This window comes from Mustela lutreola, chromosome 2 (assembly GCF_030435805.1).
Source record: "Mustela lutreola isolate mMusLut2 chromosome 2, mMusLut2.pri, whole genome shotgun sequence".
Lineage (NCBI taxonomy): Eukaryota > Metazoa > Chordata > Mammalia > Carnivora > Mustelidae > Mustela > Mustela lutreola.
Window position 1 is genome coordinate 17,854,278 of NC_081291.1, and position 18,111 is coordinate 17,872,388.

At 41.9% G+C, this 18,111-nt stretch overlaps 1 protein-coding gene across 3 annotated transcripts in view; it reads right to left on the bottom strand.

Annotated features, from left to right (window-relative positions):
- Positions 1-8,345, bottom strand: part of SMARCC1 (SWI/SNF related, matrix associated, actin dependent regulator of chromatin subfamily c member 1) — a 169,685-nt gene extending 161,340 nt beyond the window's left edge. For 2 of the 3 annotated variants that reach the window (XM_059160755.1, XM_059160756.1), the window contains exon 1: positions 8,114-8,345. In XM_059160755.1, the coding sequence (XP_059016738.1) occupies positions 8,114-8,308 (195 nt within the window). In that variant the 5' untranslated portion in view covers positions 8,309-8,345. The remainder of the gene's footprint in view (positions 1-8,113) is intronic. The other variant, XM_059160754.1, reaches the window with a different exon arrangement.
- Between the last annotated feature and the right edge of the window lie 9,766 nt (positions 8,346-18,111).

Below are 18,111 nucleotides of genomic sequence, written 5' to 3' on the forward strand. Positions count from 1 at the left end.
TAAAACGGGCCAACAAATTTCTTTGATACTCCTCTCATCAAGAAGTAGGATGTATGCTCTTCCTTTGCTGAATCAAGACCATCCTTAATGATTAACTTGTAACCATCAGGATGCAGTGGGGAGATCAGGAGTGATGCTGTGGGACCTCTGAGGGTAAGTCAAAAGCTTCCAGGTAGTCCCTTGGGAAGAGTCACCTCTGGAATCCACGAAGTCCAACTACCTGAAGGCCACCGTACTTTGAGGAACCCCAGACAACAGGGAGAAGCCTCTTGGAGATACTATGGCCAGAAGCCCCAGCTGATGTCCCAGAAGACTGACAGTACAACCACCAGATACATGAGAAATAATGGTTCCAGATGATTCCGCCTCCAGCTGTCAAGTTATCCCCAATCATCAAATCTTCCCAGTTGAAACCCTAGACACAGTTCTCAGAGACAACTGTCCCCATTGTACCCTTCCAAATTCCTGACACACAGAAACTCGGAGCATAACAAAATGGTTGTTTTATGCCAAGAAGTTCTGAATATAATAAAATGGTTGTTTTAATGTGCACTTAAAAATGGTTAGGACAGTAAATTCTGTTACTTTTTTTACTACAATAAAAAAAAAATTTAGGGGCATCCGGATAGCTCAGTCAGTTAAGTATCTGCATTCAGCTCAGGTCATTGATCCCAGAGCCCTGGGACTGAGCCCAACACCAGGCTCCCTGCTCCACGAGGAGCCTGCTTCTCCCTCACCTCCTCGCTGTGCTCTCTCTCATTATTTGTCACTATCTCTGTTGCTATCTCTCAAATAAATAATCCTAAAAAAAAATTTTTTTAAACAAATATATTTGAAAAGTTATCCACACTAATGTCGACAATGTCCAAAGGCCAAACCAGTGGCAGAGAACAAGCTAGTTCCACAGCAAGGAAAGATAACAGGTAACATGACACAGAAAGCATAAACTAGCAACTTAAACTAAATATCAAAGTTTAATTATGAAACGTTTAGCATCACTTTGGAAAGCCAACGCAGTCAATAAATTTTTTTTAAGCCTCCAATAAGCAGGAAGAACATCTAAAGACCTCCTTGAAATTCAAAAGATAACAGAAGATAGCAAAATGAATTTTTCTTCCTGGGACAAACCTCATTCCCCTTATCATCCAACATTTCAAGATTAATGTGGTAGAGGTTTCTAATACAAAAAATAATTTGTAAGTGATTTATACATGGCAAAACAGTTACCAGCTGCACATTCTACTCTTACTAGACTGAATGACTCTCAATCTGTACTACTGCCAAGCAAAGATAAAGCATGATATAAAAAGGCAATTCTTCTTAAAGCTTAGTATCCTCCCAAATTTTACTTATTCAGGTGCATTAGCTTTCCACTCTCAATGAAACAGCCAGCACGCAGTTCACTTTGCTAAAGACTGATATTTTGTTGGAATGCTTTATATTACAAGACCAAATGCTGGTAAAATCCAGCCCACTGCCTGTTTCTCTGTGGACCAAAAGCTAAGAGCAGTTTTTAGATTTTTAAATGACTAGAAGGAAATCTTATTTTATTTTGTTTTTTTAAAGATTTATTCCAGAGAGAGGGAGAGAGCATGGGCAGAAGAGGCATAAGGAGAGACAGAATCTCAAGCAGACATTGAGCTGAACAGGAAGCCCAACACAGGGCCGGATCTCACCACCCTGGGAATATGACCTGAGCTGAAACCAAGAGTCAGGCACTTAACCAACTGCAATACCCAGGCACCCCTGGAAAGAAATTTTAAGTAATATTTTGGGGCACCTGGGTGGCTCAGTCGATTGAGGATCTGCCTTTGGCTCAGGTTGTGATCTTGAGGTCCTCAGATCAAGCCCATGTTGAGCTCTCTGCTCAGAGGGAGTCCGCTTCTCCCTCTCCCCCCGACTTGTCTCCGTCTCTCTAATAAGCAAAAAATTCTTAAGAAAAAAAAAAAAGTAATATTTCATGACAAATATTACATGAAATTCAAATTTCAGTGTCCATAAATGAAGTTTTATCAAAACACAGCACATTCACTACACATTGTCTACGGCTGCTTCCATGTAACAGCAGTCCAGCAGTTAGAATTGAGATGGCCTGACCTAAAAAGCCCAAAATGTTTACTCTCCTACCCTTTATAGAATAAATCTGCCTATTCCTGTTCTAGACATTCCTTTTTCATCCTTATAAAGTTTTCTTTTATATTATGGGTGTTCCATGAAAACACGTTTTCATAAGGTCACAAAGTTAAACTTTACCTATGCCACACCACCAGTCAAAAAATGGAAAAAAAACTTCATACAACTAAGCATGTAAGATATCAATTCTGTTGGCCTAAAATAATGTTTTCCAAACTTTAGACCCATTCGGAGTTTCAAATTCCTTAGGTCAGGCCCAAGAATTTGTATTTCTTAGAAGTTCTCGGTGACACAACTGGCGCGGGAACCCACTTCAAGAACTACTAAACTGGGGCACCTGGGGGGCTCAGTCGGTTAAGCATCTGCCTTTGGCTCAGGTCATGATCCCAGAGTCCTGGGATCAAGCCCCACATAAGGCTCCCTCGTAGCAGGGAATCTGCTTCTCCTCCACCCCTCAGCCTGCTTGTGCTCTCTCTCACATTCTCGCTTTCAAATAAACAAAAATATTAAAAAAAAAAAAAAAAAAGAAGAAGAAGAAGAAGAAGCCGCACTAAACTTTTTTTAAAAAAGTCTGTTTCAGGTATTACTATACATCTTAAAGAATATACTTTAATATAATTTAAAACTTATAGGGGAGCTTGGGTGGCTCAATCAGTTAAGCTTCTTACTTAGGCTCAGGTCATGATCTCAGGGTCCTGGCATCCAACCCCGAGGCAGTATGCTTCTCCCTCTCCCTCTGCCCTCCCCTTGACTCCATGTTCTCTCTCTCTCAAATAAATAAATCTTTTTTTAAACTTAAAAATAGAAGTTAAAAACCAGTTAAAAACGATTTTTAAATGTTGAAAACTACTTAAAACTCCCCTTTCCTGTAATATACTGCCTACTGCCAATTCCCACAAAAACTATCAAATTTACTTTTTAAGGACTACACACTCTAAAGTGACAACTCAGTATCTGTTTTTTTCCAACTTACTCAACATAGTAAATCTTTAATAAGTAATACTCAATTAGTAAATAATTCATAGCACCCACATAATAGACTCTTTAATAAACTCTTCAAACGTATCCTACAGAACTGACAAAATATGGAGTCTATATCTGCAAGGTTAATTTTATTTTTATAAGAATAGGTTTCTCAAAGGGGTTATAATGTACTGCAATTTTCTGTACAAGTGACATGAAAAATTAGTCTAACTTGTTATTTTTCAGATACCTGTAGATAACTGAACAATGCCAAATCCTAAAACTGAAAAATATACCATTGTGGAGGAAGGCTGTTCAGCAAAAACCAAATCAACCCTTTAGGAAAAACTAAGTTTAGCAACTGCTATACACATAGTTTCATACATATTCTAGATTTCACTACTATGCAAGTTTAATCTGATGTATTATCATTCAGAATACAAAAACATGTAAAAGTTTTCATGTAGACAACTTTATAGTTTCAAAATAAAATGGCCAGGTTCAAAGTTCAATCAAAATTATTGCCTTAGCTATTTTTAAATCCAATTTTTTTTAGATTTTATTTTTATTTTATTCATGAGACACACAGAGAGAAAGGCAGAGGGAGAAGCAGACTACCTCGGGGCTGGATGCCAGGACCATGGATTCATGACTTGAGCGGAAGGTAGACAGACACTTAACCAACTGAGCCACCCAGGTGCCGCCAATTTTTTAGCTATAAAATATTCAACCCTGGTTAGATACTTTCTCCAAATCACCCACAAAAGTTACCAAACATGAAAAGGTGACATTCTTAATTCATAAATGAACCGTCACATTAATATATTAAACCATACCTCACAACCACTCAAAAGGCAGCCAATGTATGACCAGAAGGTCTTTAAATCAACTTTTTTTTTTTTTAAAGATTTTATTTATTTGACGGAGAGAGAGACAGAGAGGGAACACAAGCAGGGAGAGTGGAAGAGGGAGAAGCAGGCTCCCCGCCAGGCAGGGGACCTGATGCAGGGCTTGATCCCAGGACTCTGGGATCATGACCTGAGCCGAAGGCTGCTGCTAAAACAACTGATCCACCCAGGTGCCTCTTAAATCAACTTTTAAACATCTCAAAATATTAACATTCTATTTAACCAATACGAATAAAGCAAGCTGATCATGGGATATACACAAAAGTATCATTACCATCTCAAATTTAACATAATCCCATCTTCAACAACTATAGCATTTGATTCAGTCTTAGGGAAGTCAATCTTACTCTCAATTTGCATACGGAAAATTAAAACAGAAATCAAGTTATCTGCTCAAGGACATCAGCAATTAGCAGCCAACAGTATGGAACACACAAGTTCCAAAGTGTAATGCTCATTCACTATCCTATAGGAACATAATAGAGCTCATTTCCAATGGCTTCAAAAAACATTACCTAAAACATAAAGATTCCTGACAGCTTTCAAAATACTGAAATCTGATTAACAAAAAAATTAATAACTATAAATTATTTCAGTCATAAACATGTTATCTTTTGATCAAAAAAAAGTTCAACAGCATGTTTTACTTAAGACAACCAAAAATTTTTAGTCTCAAGTATTTTAAGAAAGGTAGAAAGATTTTTAAGAAGAAAAGAAAGGTAGGAAGATAAGCTTAGAAAGTTTTATCAATATATCTGCTTCACGCTATCTATGGCATGAATGAAATATCAAGTTTAACAACTTGTCCCTAAACAAACCTACTGCAGTAAATGCCCCATAAAACAAACAAAAAAACCTGTCTTTAACTGTTAAATACTTTATGTAAAGTGTACTGAAATGCATTCCTTTGGAAATCAAGTCTACTTTAGTAACCACCCTTAGATTGAAATCATCCTGACATCTTAAATCTTATTTCGAGAATAAACCAAACCAGGAAGAAATTTACCTGGGAACTTAACGGTTTACAGATATCCTTCACCTCCAAAGTATCTGAGTTGAAACCATGTAAGACCAGTAAGCCTTTATCGTTTGAAAACCACTCAGAAACCACTGATAGAAATACAGCTTTCATCTTCACCAAAGTTAGAATGAAAGACATGTAGCCAATAATACAAAGACCGCTCAGGCAGGAGATGAACAAGCTTCTGCCCTGCGGCTGGACTTAAAATGCAGCCTCAAGCCAACAGCCCTCTGCTTCTACTCACCTACTTTTTCCCCTCTCCAGGAGTCACCTCCTCTGAACTTCTTTGGCCTAGTTGAAGCTCATCCTAATCAAAAAGAACTCCCTCTTCCTTCTGTGTTCCTGAGCCAGATTTAGCAACAAAGCTTAAATGACGAGATTCCTAATCTGTTCATTCACTGAACAAACATGTACTGAGCACCTACTAAGGACACAGAGAAAATAAAAACAATACAAGGAGGTTCTCTTTTAACTTGAAACCACATGAGTTTTACAAGTGTCTATGTCTATTTTTACCAATACATTTTCCGTTACCTTCCACTACATTCCTTGATGAGAGAGATTATGTGTAGCAAAAAGAACCGGGGCTCTGGAGCCAGGCAGACCTTCACTGAATTCCAAATCTGCCACTCCTAATTGTAATCTTAGAACTCTAAGTCACTCACATCTGGAGTCTCAGGTTCCACTCATGTGTAAAATGAAATAAATATGTATTAACCACGACGGCTGTAAGGATTTGAGTAATGGTTTAAGTGCCCAGTTACAGTTAGATGCCCAGTTGTCCATGGAATGCACGAATAAACCCATTAATAAAAATGGGACTATCTTGGGGCACCTGGGTGGCTCAGTGGGTTAAGCCGCTGCCTTCGGCTCGGGTCATGATCTCGGGGTCCCGGGATTGAGTCCCACATCGGGCTCTCTGCTCAGCAGGGAGCCTGCTTCCTCCTCTCTCTCTCTGCCTGCCTCTCTGCCTACTTGTGGTCTCTGTCAAATAAATAAATAAAACCTTAAAAAAAAAAATGGGACTACCAATGTCATGCTTCATTTAATGGCTGAGATTTATCAATGTGAAAATGTAGTATTAAATGCAAAAGAAAAGTTTAAATAAAACCCATCAATGTGTACACTGAGTGGAAATATACTGTGTCCTGGATAGTACTTTCACCACTAAAACACCACTCTCTAAGTCTAACAGGTTTCTGGCTGTCAGGCATAAGGAATATACAATTCTCAATTTCAGGAGTCCCAAGAAATACCCTCTGGCCTTATGAAACCCTGATATCTAACTTTTACTTTACCTTTAAGGCCTGAAGAATACTGAGCCACCAGCTGCCCAATGGCCTCAACACTCTGGGACACATTCCTCAGTCTGCCCCAGAACCACTTTTTCACCCACCAAGCAAACCCATTCCAACAAAACTGGGCCCAAACAGATGCACACAGAGTTTGGAGAGGCAGAAATTACTATTATTTCTCCTTCTCCTTCCTCTTCCTTGATATCCAAAGGAATATTTCTCATTTCTGCTAAAACTACATTGATAAACTAATGTTATATGTCAATTATACCTCAATAAAGAAATCAAGACTGAGAGAGGAGGAAGGCTACATTAAGGTACACTGAATTTAAAACCCAAAGTATTGGCTTAAGGGCACATGATAAAAATAATACTTTCATAATATAAGTATTCAATTCCCTTAGCCAATTCTAGAAGCTCTGCTCCCTACAAAAAAAAAAAAAAAAAAAGTGACCAATTTATCACTGTATAAGGGAGAGCAATATTCTTGTCTACTTAAATGCAGATGAGAAAAACTGGCAATCCCAAATGTGAATGCAAAATTTCAGGGCGAAAAAAAATTTAGCATATAAAAATATACATCGGCTCTCACCTCCTAAAACTTCAGGAAGAAAGTCACTTCTGAAAGCACTACAGTGTAACGTCAAAGGAACCCAAGATCCTATCCATATCAACCTCCAAAACCTGACCAGACTCCATTGCGCTGCAGAACTCAAATGACCAGGTTTCTAGACTACCTCCTCTTTTCATTCACTGAACAAATATTTACTAAGCAACTACTGAGGGAGCGGCTATGAGTACCAACCATGTTGGGGGTAGGGGCCAATGCAGTGAAGAGGCCTGACAAGGTCCTTGCCCCAGTGTTATGGTTCTCAATGGGGGGGAAGTATGGCAATAGAAAGGTATGTTCGGAAATCTGGGGCAGAACAGGTATTTGGGGCAGTCTGCTTCATTACACCTTCCAAGGGAGTCATTCCCATGTATCTACAAGGGGAGTTAAAAAACACTCGTTATAAATAAAAAGTTAAGTCACAACTTTCAATACCACTGATTCAGCGAAACTTAAGCTCCCCAAAGTAGGAGAAACAGCTAGATGAAAATAATCTCACAAAATGGTACCAGACAAATAAAGGTGATACGAAGTGCGGCAGTCAAGTATAAATGGGGTTCTCAGGGAAGGCCTCCCTGAGAAACACAGTAAATACAAGTACGTTAACTCCTGTACTCACACTGCAGGCAACTACAAGTACAATAAACACTGTCATTTTTTTTTTTTTAAACATCAGTGCTCATCAATACAAGCACCCATTATATTGGCCTGCTGTTACTAACTTCCGAGTACAATGTCTAGTCATTCTTTACCAAACCAACAACAGGCAGCAGAACCTGAGCTACCTCACTTGACTTGAAACAAAACGTGAAGCTGCCCTCACAACCCTGGCTCGGACAGTTTGTAAGAATCATTGTTCGCACACCCAGTGCCGCTAACAAAAGAGATTCACGCCCTCCGGGTTGCTGAGCTCGAGATGCTCCTGCACGCCGGGGCGAGCCGGGGCTCTGGCCCGCGCGGTGCGGGGACTCCCAGAGGCCTGGCCCCGGGGACCCGGTGCAGCCCCCGGCGCGCGGGCGCCGAGAGCGGACGGCGGGGGCGTGGCGGGCCCGGCGCCTGCCTTTGTTGTCCCTCGTGGCGCGCGGGAGGGGGGGGGAGGGGCGGCCCGAGGCCCGCGAGGCCAGTAGCTGCGCCCGGCTCCCGTCGCGTGGCCTCCCCGGCCCCCACGGGCGCGCGAACCCACCTTCTTGTAGTGCTTGCCCAGCCAGACCCGCACCGAATCCAGCTGGGACACCGTCTCCGGGCTCTCCCAAAACTTGCTGGCCGGGCCACCGTCCTTCCGCCGATAAACGGCCAGGCCCGTGGCCGCCGCCGCGCCTCCTGCGCCCGCGGCACCCGCCGCAGCCCCCAGCCCGCCGCCGCCCGCCGCCGCGGCCATAATCGCCGTCCGTCGTCCCCACCGCCCGGCCCGCCCCGGCCCTCGCGGCGATCCCCGTTCGCACCCGCGCGCGCGCGCGCGTAGCCGCCGCCACAGCCTCCCGGCCCCGCCCAGCCAACCCCCTTCCGGCGCGGAGGGCCAGCCCCGCCCCTTCTCGGGACCCGGTCCTTAACCGAAGAGGGCACGCGCGCACGCATGCGCAGCACCGGCGCCAGGCGGGCCAGGAACGAACACTTGCTCCCTCCTCTTCCGCCCGCCGAGGCACGCTGCGCACCTTTTTCGCTGCTCACCCTGGACGTGTGGGCTGTCCTATAGCCAAGTTCCTGCATCCCGTGAACCACTGCACAGAGGTTCTGTGTCGTCCCCTGGCAGCGCCGGAGAGGAAAGACCTGGCGTGAGAAGTTCGGAGGGGGAAGGCCGTTTACGGTGTCGAGTGCTGCCCGAGGAACCCCCAGGCGGGGCGGGAATCTGCGTTTGCTTCCGCCCCTGGCCTCAGACGTAGCGCATGGAGTGGCCGCGTAGCCTTTGTAAGCGTCCACCTGGCACCACCACCCGGCGCTGCTTGGGCAGCACACGCCTTCCTCCCCCTCGTGGCTGCAGCCACGCCGGCTCTTTGCTACCTCGGGGCCCTTCACCAGCTGGTTCCTGAGACCTAGACAGGTTTTACCCTAAGGCTGTGGCTTAGGCGCTTTCAAATTCATAGCTTAAGGGTGCGTTAGAAAAAAACGATCTCTGACCGTACTTATTGACCTGCTAATCACATTCACCGGACATTCTCTAGGTAGCACTCACCACGACCTGATATTTTTCTTACTTGTCCACATCCATTACATGAGAACCTAACCGTGACTTGTTTACAGGTGTACTCTCAGTGCTGGGAACAGAGCCTGTTATCTAATAGATATTCCATAAATATTTGATGAATGAGTGAATGAATGACCTATGGAGGAGCAGAAAGATTTTAAATTATTAACGAAGTTTGATTGGCCAATATGGCGTTATAAACATGATATTATGTAACACCAGAACAGCAGGTGACTAATTGCTTGTGAGGAAGTCTGGTGAGGTTTCAAGACCAACTTTTAAGGATGAATAGAATGTGATGGGAAGGAAATACCATCTCAGATACACAAAAACAACTGGATCAAAGGCTTTAAAGTGTGAAAAGCAAACTGGATGAAACCTTTGAGCCCATGGTGTGCAAGCGGAGATGTTAATTGGTTGTGGCAGTGAATTTTAACTTCATCCTGTAAGCACTGGGAAACCTTTGAACAGAGAGAATGAATTCAGGCAGAAAGCGGTTAAGTAGTAACTGGCTAGCAGGAATTATGAACCCAGGCCTTAGACCCTGGAGTACTAATGGGCCCCCCACCTTCCTAAGTACACCTTTCTTTCTTTCTTTCTTTCTTTCTTTCTTTCTTTCTTTCTTCCTTTCTTTCCTTCTTTGTTTCTCTCTTTCTCTCAAGATTAATTTATTTATTTGAGAGAAAGAGGCAGGGGAGGGCCTGAGGAAGAGGGAAAGAGCCTTTAGCAGCATCCATGCCAAGCTTGGAGCTGGATGCAGGGCTAGATCTCATAACCCTGAGATCAGGATCTGAGCCAAAACTAAGTGTCTGACACCTAACTGTGCCACTAGGCACCCCAACTGTGTTTTCTATTAACATCTTGTGAGTAGAGCAGAGAAAATGCTCTGGAGGGGCGCCTGGGTGGCTCAGTGGGTTAAGCCGCTGCCTTCGGCTCAGGTCATGATCTCAGGGTCCTAGGATTGAGTCCCGAATCGGGTTCTCTGCTCACCGGGGAGCCTGCTTCCCTCTTTCTCTCTCTCTCTCTCTGCCTGCCTGCCTCTGTGCCTACTTGTGATCTCTGCCTGTCAAATAAATAAATAAATAAAATCTTTTAAAAAGAAAATGATCTGGAGAAGTTCAGCAAACTATTTCATTTGCCTGGAGCCATAGAGAAGGAAGTTAGTTCCAGGGCAGTGGTATTCCAACTTTATTGCTTCTGCCTTCTACTCAAGTTATGATCCAAGGGTTCTGGAATTGAGCCCCAAATCTGGCTTCTTCCTCAGCAGAGAGCCTGCTTCTCCCTCTCCCTCTCCCCCCTCCCACCCAGCTCGTTGTCTCTCTCTCTCTCTCCCACTATCTCAAATAAATAAAATATTTTAAAAATTAAAAAGTTTTTAATTTGGGCGCATGTTGGCTCAGTAGGTTAAGCCTCTGCCTTCAGCTCGAGTCATGATCTCGGGTCCTGGCATCGAGGCCAGCATTGGGCTCTCTGCTCTGCAGGGAGCCTGCTTCCCCCTCTCTCTGTCTGCCTACTTGTGACCTCTCTCTGTGTCAAAGAAATAAAATCTTCTAAATAAATAAAAATTTAAAAAGGTTTTTATTTTAAAATAATCTCAAACTTACAAAAATGTTACAAATACAATACAAAGAGCTTTATCTTTTCCTGAACCATATGAATATGTTGCTGACATGCCCCATAATTATCAAAAATGTTAATGTAAAAAAATAGAATAAAATAAAAATGTTAATGTATATTTCCCACAGGCAAATATATTCTGTTACATAATCACAATACAAGGATCAACACAAGGAAATTAACGTACCTTCCTCAGACTCCATTTGTTTTTCTTTTTGCCTCTGTGAACTTTCTTACAGCAGTTTCTGGTTCAGAATCATGCATCCCATTAGATCAGGTTTCAAGTCTCTTTCAATCTGAAAAGTTCTTTGGTCTTGAACTTTCACAACATTGAAAATGCTGAAGATTCCAAACCTGTTATCTTATAGAATAACCCTCAATTTGAGTTTGAGTTTTTCATGCTGTGTTCTTTTCACTGCGTATAAATGCACATGATTTCATGACTTCTATAACTTTGATAAGTTGATTAAGAGAGTATCTGGCAGGCTTCTTTACTGTGAAGTGTTTTTTTTTTTTTAAGGATTTTATTTATTTTTGAGAGGGACGGAGAAAGGGAGAGCGTGAGTTGGGGCACAGAGGCAGAGGGAGAAGCAGACTCCCCATGGAGCAGGGAGCCTGATGACAGACTGGATCCCAGAACCCTAGGACCATGACCTGAACCTAAAACAGATCCTTAACAGACTAAGCCACCCAGGAAACCTACTGTGAAGTTATTTTTTTTTTTTTTGCCTTTGTAATTAGTATTTTCCGGAGAGAGATTTTGAAGGTGTGTAAATACCACATTCTTCATCAAACTTCCCACCTTTATCAGACAAAGTCAAATGGTTGAAAATTTGACGAAGTACAGATTATAACTCTAACAATAAGAAATGTGGCTACCATTATCCTTAGTATATTTACTTACTTTATCAGTTCACGTACATGTAACCATTTTCCATGCTGGGCTACCCGCCTGTGTAAGTACCGCCTATCCTTCTTGGCTCCTATAGTCACATGCTAAGCCACCCTAATATGCTTATCTACCTTGCTGACTCCACCTACAGGCTTTACAACTGAATTATTTGAGAAGAGATGGAAAGGGAATAGGAAAAGTAAGAAGATGTCACTCTTGGGGTGCCGAGGTGGCTCAGGAGGTTGAGTATCTGTCTGCCTTTGGCTCATGTCACAATCCCAGGGTCCTGGGATCGAGCCTCATATCAGGCTCCTGGCTCAGCATGAAGTTTGCTTCTTCCACTCCCTCTCCCTCTGCTTGCACACTCTCTTTCTTTCAAATAAATAAATAAATAACTTTTTAAAAAATCACTCTTAAACCTAATGAGGTCTAAATATGTGATAATTTGGTGGTCAGATTATAATACAGATAGTCCTCTCTGCACAGGAGTGTGATACCCTGAAGATGACTGTGCAAGCAGAAACCATGCAAAGCAACCTTAATTATCAATGAGGAAAATCACAATTAATCCATGGCCTTTAAACTATTTTTTTTTTTTTAGATTTTATTTATTGACAGAGGGAACAAAAGCCCAGGGAGTGGGAGAGGGAGAATCAAGGTGCCCGTTGAACAGGGAGCCCAACTCTGCACTCCATCCCAGAACCCTGGAATCACGACCGGAGCCCAAGGCAGAGGCTCAACAATTGAGCCACCCAGGTGTCCCGCCTTTAACCTTTTTTATCAAAACATGAAAAACCCTATCAGTTAGAAATGTATAAGGAAATAGATATAGTATAATTAAATTTATTTAGAACAATCTGAAACATCAGAAATATTGGGGTGCCTGGTTGTCTCAGTCAGAAGAGCACATAGAGGGATGCCTGGGTGGCTCAGTTGGTTGGGCGGCTGCCTTCGGCTCAGGTCATGATCCCGGCATCAGGATCCTTGCTCCACAGGAAGCCTGCTTCTCCCTCTGCCTCTGCCTGCCTGTGCTCGCTCTCTCTCTCTCTCTCTCTGACAAATAAATAAATAATCTTAAAAAAAAAAAAAAAGAAGAAGAAGAAGAGCACATAGCTCTTGATTTCAGGGTCTAGAATTCAAGACCCACATCGGATGTGGAAATTACTAAAGATAAATAAACAAAAAAATAACAATAAACCAGAAATATTAAGATTTAAAGTGTTTGGGGAGACTGGGTGGCTCAGTTGGTTAAGTGTCTGCCTTCGGCTCAAGTCATGAGGTCCTGGTATTGAGGTCCTCATCGGGCTCCCTGCTTGGCGGGGAGCCTGCTTCTCCCTCTCCCTCTGCCCCCTTCTTATGTGCACTCTCTCTCTCTCTCTTTCTTTCACTCTCTTTCAGATAAATATAATCTTTTTAAAAAATTATAAAAAAAGAAGTGTTCTACTTTTTGATGAAAAACTTAACCACTAGCTGTTTGAACTTCTCATATAAGTTATGAGCAACCATTTTTTTTCAGTATTTTGTCAAATTCTCATACCCCTCTCTAAGCTTGGATCAGCATCCAACATTTTGTACTTTGCCCTTTTAATGTGAAGCTTTTGCCAAGGATCAACTCCTCTGAGATGTCTTCATTTTTTCCTTCAAATCGCTTTCCTCCTGTGTATGGATAAATTTGGCATAAAAAAGTTCCTCAAGAGTCTCTGGAAGAGCTTCAGGGTCAATATTCTCAAGGTCAGCTCTTTCTTCTGTAATGCTATTTATATTTGATTTGAAGTTCACGTCATATCAAGAGAATAAAAAGAAAATCACACAGTCAACTCAGTGAAGCAGAAACATTTGACAAAGTCCAGTACCCTCTCTTGATAAAAACACTCAACAAATTTGAAGTAGAAGGAAATTCCTCAACCTGCTAAAGAGTATCAGTGAAAAGCTAACAATAGCATCATACTTAATGGTGAAAGGCTGAATGCTTTTCTCCCAACATCAAGGACAACAAAGATATCTGCTCTTATTCAACATTAAAGTTCTAACAAGGACAAATAGGAAAAAAAAAAACATGCAGACTAGAAAGTAAGAAGTAAAGCTATCCCTATGTGCAGATGACATGAACTTTATATTGAAAAAATCCTAAGCAGTCCACTAAAAAATTTAAAAAACGAAAACTAATTAATGAGTTCAACAAGGTTGGAAGATATAAGATCAGTATACAAAAATCAATTGTATTTCTATCACTTGAAATAAACTTAAAATGAAATTAAGAAAAAGAATTACAATCACAATGATATCAAAAAGGAAATTTGGGATACATTTAATTTTATTATTTTTGGACTGTAATTTTAAAAGTGTAAAACTTATACTCTGAAAAATACAATATATTGGGGTTCCTGGGTGGCTCAGTGGGTTAAAGCCTCTGCCTTTGGCTCAGGACATGATCCCAGAGTCCTGGGATCGCCCTCATTGGGCTGTCTGCTCAGCAGGGAACCTGCTTCCCCTGCTCTCTCTCTGCCTGCCTCTCTGCCTACTTGTGATTTCTGTCAAATAAATAAATAAAATCGTTTTTAAAAATACAATATACTGTTGAAAGAAATTAGATAAGGGGTGCCTGGGTGGCTCAATCAGTTAAGTGTCTGACTTTAGCTCAAGTCATGATCCCAGGGTCCTGGGACGGAGCCCCACACTGGGCTCCCTGCTCAGTGGGGAGTTTGCTTCACCCTCTTCCTCTGCCCCTCCCTGCTGGTGCTCACTCGTATTCTCTCTTTATCTCTCAAACACATAAAATCTTTTTTAAAAAGATTAGATAAATAGAAAAACATGTTGATGGATCAGAAGACTTAACATTTTTAAGATGGCAAAACTCAAACTCATCTACAGATTTAATATAATTACTGTCAGAATCCCAACTGACTTCTTTTAAGAAATTGATAAGCAGATTAAGGGCACCTGGCTGGCTCAGTCCATAGAGCATGTGACTCTTTTTTTTTTTTTTTTTCAACATGTTACTCTTGATCTCAGAGCTCAGGCCCCAAACAGGGTGTGGAGCCTACTTAAAAAATAAAAATTTAAAAAAGAAATTGACATGCAGAATCTAAAAGGTATATGGAAGAGCGCCTGGATGGCTCAGTCAATTAGGTAATCCTACTCTTGATTTCTGCTCAGGTCATGATCTCAGGGTCATCAAATCCAGCCCCAAGGCAGGCTCCATGCTTAGTGCAGAGTCTGCTCAAGATTCTCTCCCTCTCCCTCTGCCCCTCCCAGCTCACATGCACACCTTCTCTTTCACTCAAATAAATAAAATCTTTAAAAATAAATAAAATGGGGTACCTAGGTGGCTCAGTGGGTTAAGCCTCTGCCTTCAGCCTAGGTCATGATCTCAGAATCCTGGGATCAAGCCCCACATCGGACTCTGCTCAGCAGGGAGCCTGCTTCCCACTCTCTCTCTGCCTGCCTCTCTGCCTACTTGTGAACTCTCTGTCAAATATATAAATAAAATCTTTAAATAAATAAATAAAATATATATGGAGTTGCAAAAGACCCAGAATAGCTAAAAAACAAAAACAAAACAAAACAAAAAACCTTAAAAGAACAAAGTGGAAGGACTCACACTTCTTATTTCAAAACTGAACTACAGGGTGCCTGGGTGGCTCAGTGGGTTAAGCCGCTGCCTTCGGCTCGGGTCATGATCTCAGGGTCCTGGGATCGAGTCCCGCATCGGGCTCTCTGCTCGGCAGGGAGCCTGCTTCCTTCTCTCTCTCTCTCTGTCTGACTCTCAGTGTACTTGTAATTTCTCTCTGTCAAATAAATAAATAAAATCTTTAAAAAAAAAAAATAAAAAAAAAAATAAATAAATAATCAAAACTGAACTACAAAGCAGCGGTAATCAGCACTTCTGTGCTATTGACAAGGACAGATATACAGGTCAGTGGGCTAGAACTGAGAGTCCAGAGATAAACCCACATATCCATGGTCAACTAATTTTTTTTTTTTTTAAGATTTTATTTATTTATTTGACAGACGGAGATCACAAGTAGGCAGAGAGGCAGGCAGAGAGAGAGAGAGGAGGAAGCAGGCTCCCCGCTGAGCAGAGAGCCCGATGCGGGACTCGATCCCAGGACCCTGAGATCATGACCTGAGCCGAAGGCAGCGGCTTAACCCACTGAGCCACCCAGGCGCCCATGGTCAACTAATTTTTAACAAGGCTGTCAAGATCATCCAATGTGGAAAAAATAGTCTTTTCAGGGCACCTGGATGGCTGAGTTGGCTAAGTAACTGCCTTCAGCTCAGATTATGATCCTGGAGTCCCAGGATCTCGTCCTGTATCAGGCTCCCTGCTTGGTGAGGAGTCTGCCTCTCTCTGTCCCTTGCCCCTCTCATGCTCACTCACTCTCTCTCTCTCATTCTCTTTTTCTAAATAAATAAAATCTTTAAAAAAAAAAAAAAAGGATAGTCTTTTCAACAAATAGCGCTGAGAAAACTGGATAGTGACATGCAAAACAATGAAGTTGGGTCCTTACCTCACACTATATCAAAAATTAACTCACGGGCTCCTGGGTGGCTCAGTGGGTTAAGCCGCTGCCTTTGGCTCAGGTCATGATCTCAGGGTCCTGGGATCGAGTCCCGCATAGGGCTCTCTGCTCAGCAGGGAGTCTGCTTCCCTCTCTCTCTCTCTGCCTGCCTCTCTGTCTACTGTGATCTCTCTCTGCCAAATAAATAAATAAAATCCTTAAAAAAAAAAAAGTTAACTCACAATAAGTCAAAGGACTCAATGTAAGACCTACAGCTACAAAACTCTTAGGAGAAAATACGAGGGCAAACCTTCATGACCTTGATTTGGCAAAGATTTCTTAGAAAAAAGCACGAACAACAGAAGAAAAAATAAACTGGACTTTATCAAAATTAAAAGCTTTTGAGGTGGGGTGCCTGGCTGGTTTTGTCAGTAGATACAACTCTTGATCTTGCGGTTGTGAGTTTGAGCCATGCTTTAGGCATGGATATAATAATATGGGTGTAAAAATATATTATTAAAAATAATTATAAAAAATAAAAAACTTTTGAGGTGAAGAGGATTACGAGTAGAAACTTACAGTTATAAGATAAATATGTCACAGGGATGAAAAATACAGCATAGGGAATACAGTCAATAATATTGTAATAACATTGTATGGTAATAGATGGTAATTACACTTATTGGAGAATATAGTGTAATGTATAGAATTGTCAAATCAGGAGCACCTGGGTGGCTCAGTTGGTTAAAGCAGCTGCCTTTGGCTCAGATCATGATCCCAGCCAGAGTCCTGGGATCGAACACCACAGTGGGCTCCCTGCTCATTGGGAAGCCTGCTTCTCCTTCTCCCTCTCCCTCTGCCTGCTGCTATCCTTGCTTGTGCTCTCTTTCTCTGTCAAATAAATGAAATCTTTTTTAAAAAGATTTTATGTATTTATTTGACAGAGAGAGAAATCACAAGTAAGCAGAGAGACAGGCAGAGAGGCAGACCCAAGCCAAAGGCAGAGGCTTAACCCACTGAGCCACTCAGGAGCCCCAAATAAATAAAATCTTTTTTAAAATTGTCAAATCACTATGTTATATGTCTGAAACTAATTTAAAAAAAAAAATCTGTGCCTCAAAGGACACCAACAAGAAAATGAAAAAAAACACAAAACAAGAAAATATATTTTTTAAAGATTTTATTTATTTATTTGACAGACAGAGATCACAAGCAGGCAGAGAGGCAGGCAGAGAGAGAGAGAGAGAGAGAGAGAGCGAAGCAGGCTTCCTGCGGAGCAGGGAGCCCGATGCGGGGCTCGATCCCAGGACCCTGAGATCATGACCCGAGCCAAAGGCAGCAGCCCAAACCACTGAGCCACCCAGGCGCCCCAAGAAAATATTTTTACATCATATATCTGATAAGAGACTTGTATCTAGACTAATAGAAAGAACTCTTACAACTCAAATGTGAAAGGACCAATAGCTCAGTTGATTAATCAACTAATAACCAAATAGAATAAACTAGGTACATGTAACATTAGGGATGACTCTCAAAAACATGTTGAGTGAAATAAGTCTTATCCAAAAGAGAATATACAGTAGTAGTCAATATATATGAAGTTATACAACAGGTTTGGTTGCCTCATGGGAGTGGAGAAGCATAAAGGAGTTTTCTGGGGTGATAGTAATAAGCCGTAGTTTGATACTGATTTGTGTTTACACAGAAATATGCATCTTATGGAATGGAACACAACATTTGTACATTTCACTGTAAATTTTCTCTCAAAAGAACAGAACTCTGGACAAATATTGATCTCTTGTTAAAAATATGCACGCGGGAGAGGCACCTGGGTGACTCAGTCAGTTGAGCATTTGACTCTTAATTTCGGCTCATGTCATGATATCAGGGTCCTGGGATCAAGCCCCATGTTGTCAGGGAGAGGTCTGTTTGTCTCCTTCTCTCTCTCTGTCCCCTCCCTCACTCTCATTCTTTCTTTCTCTCTCTCT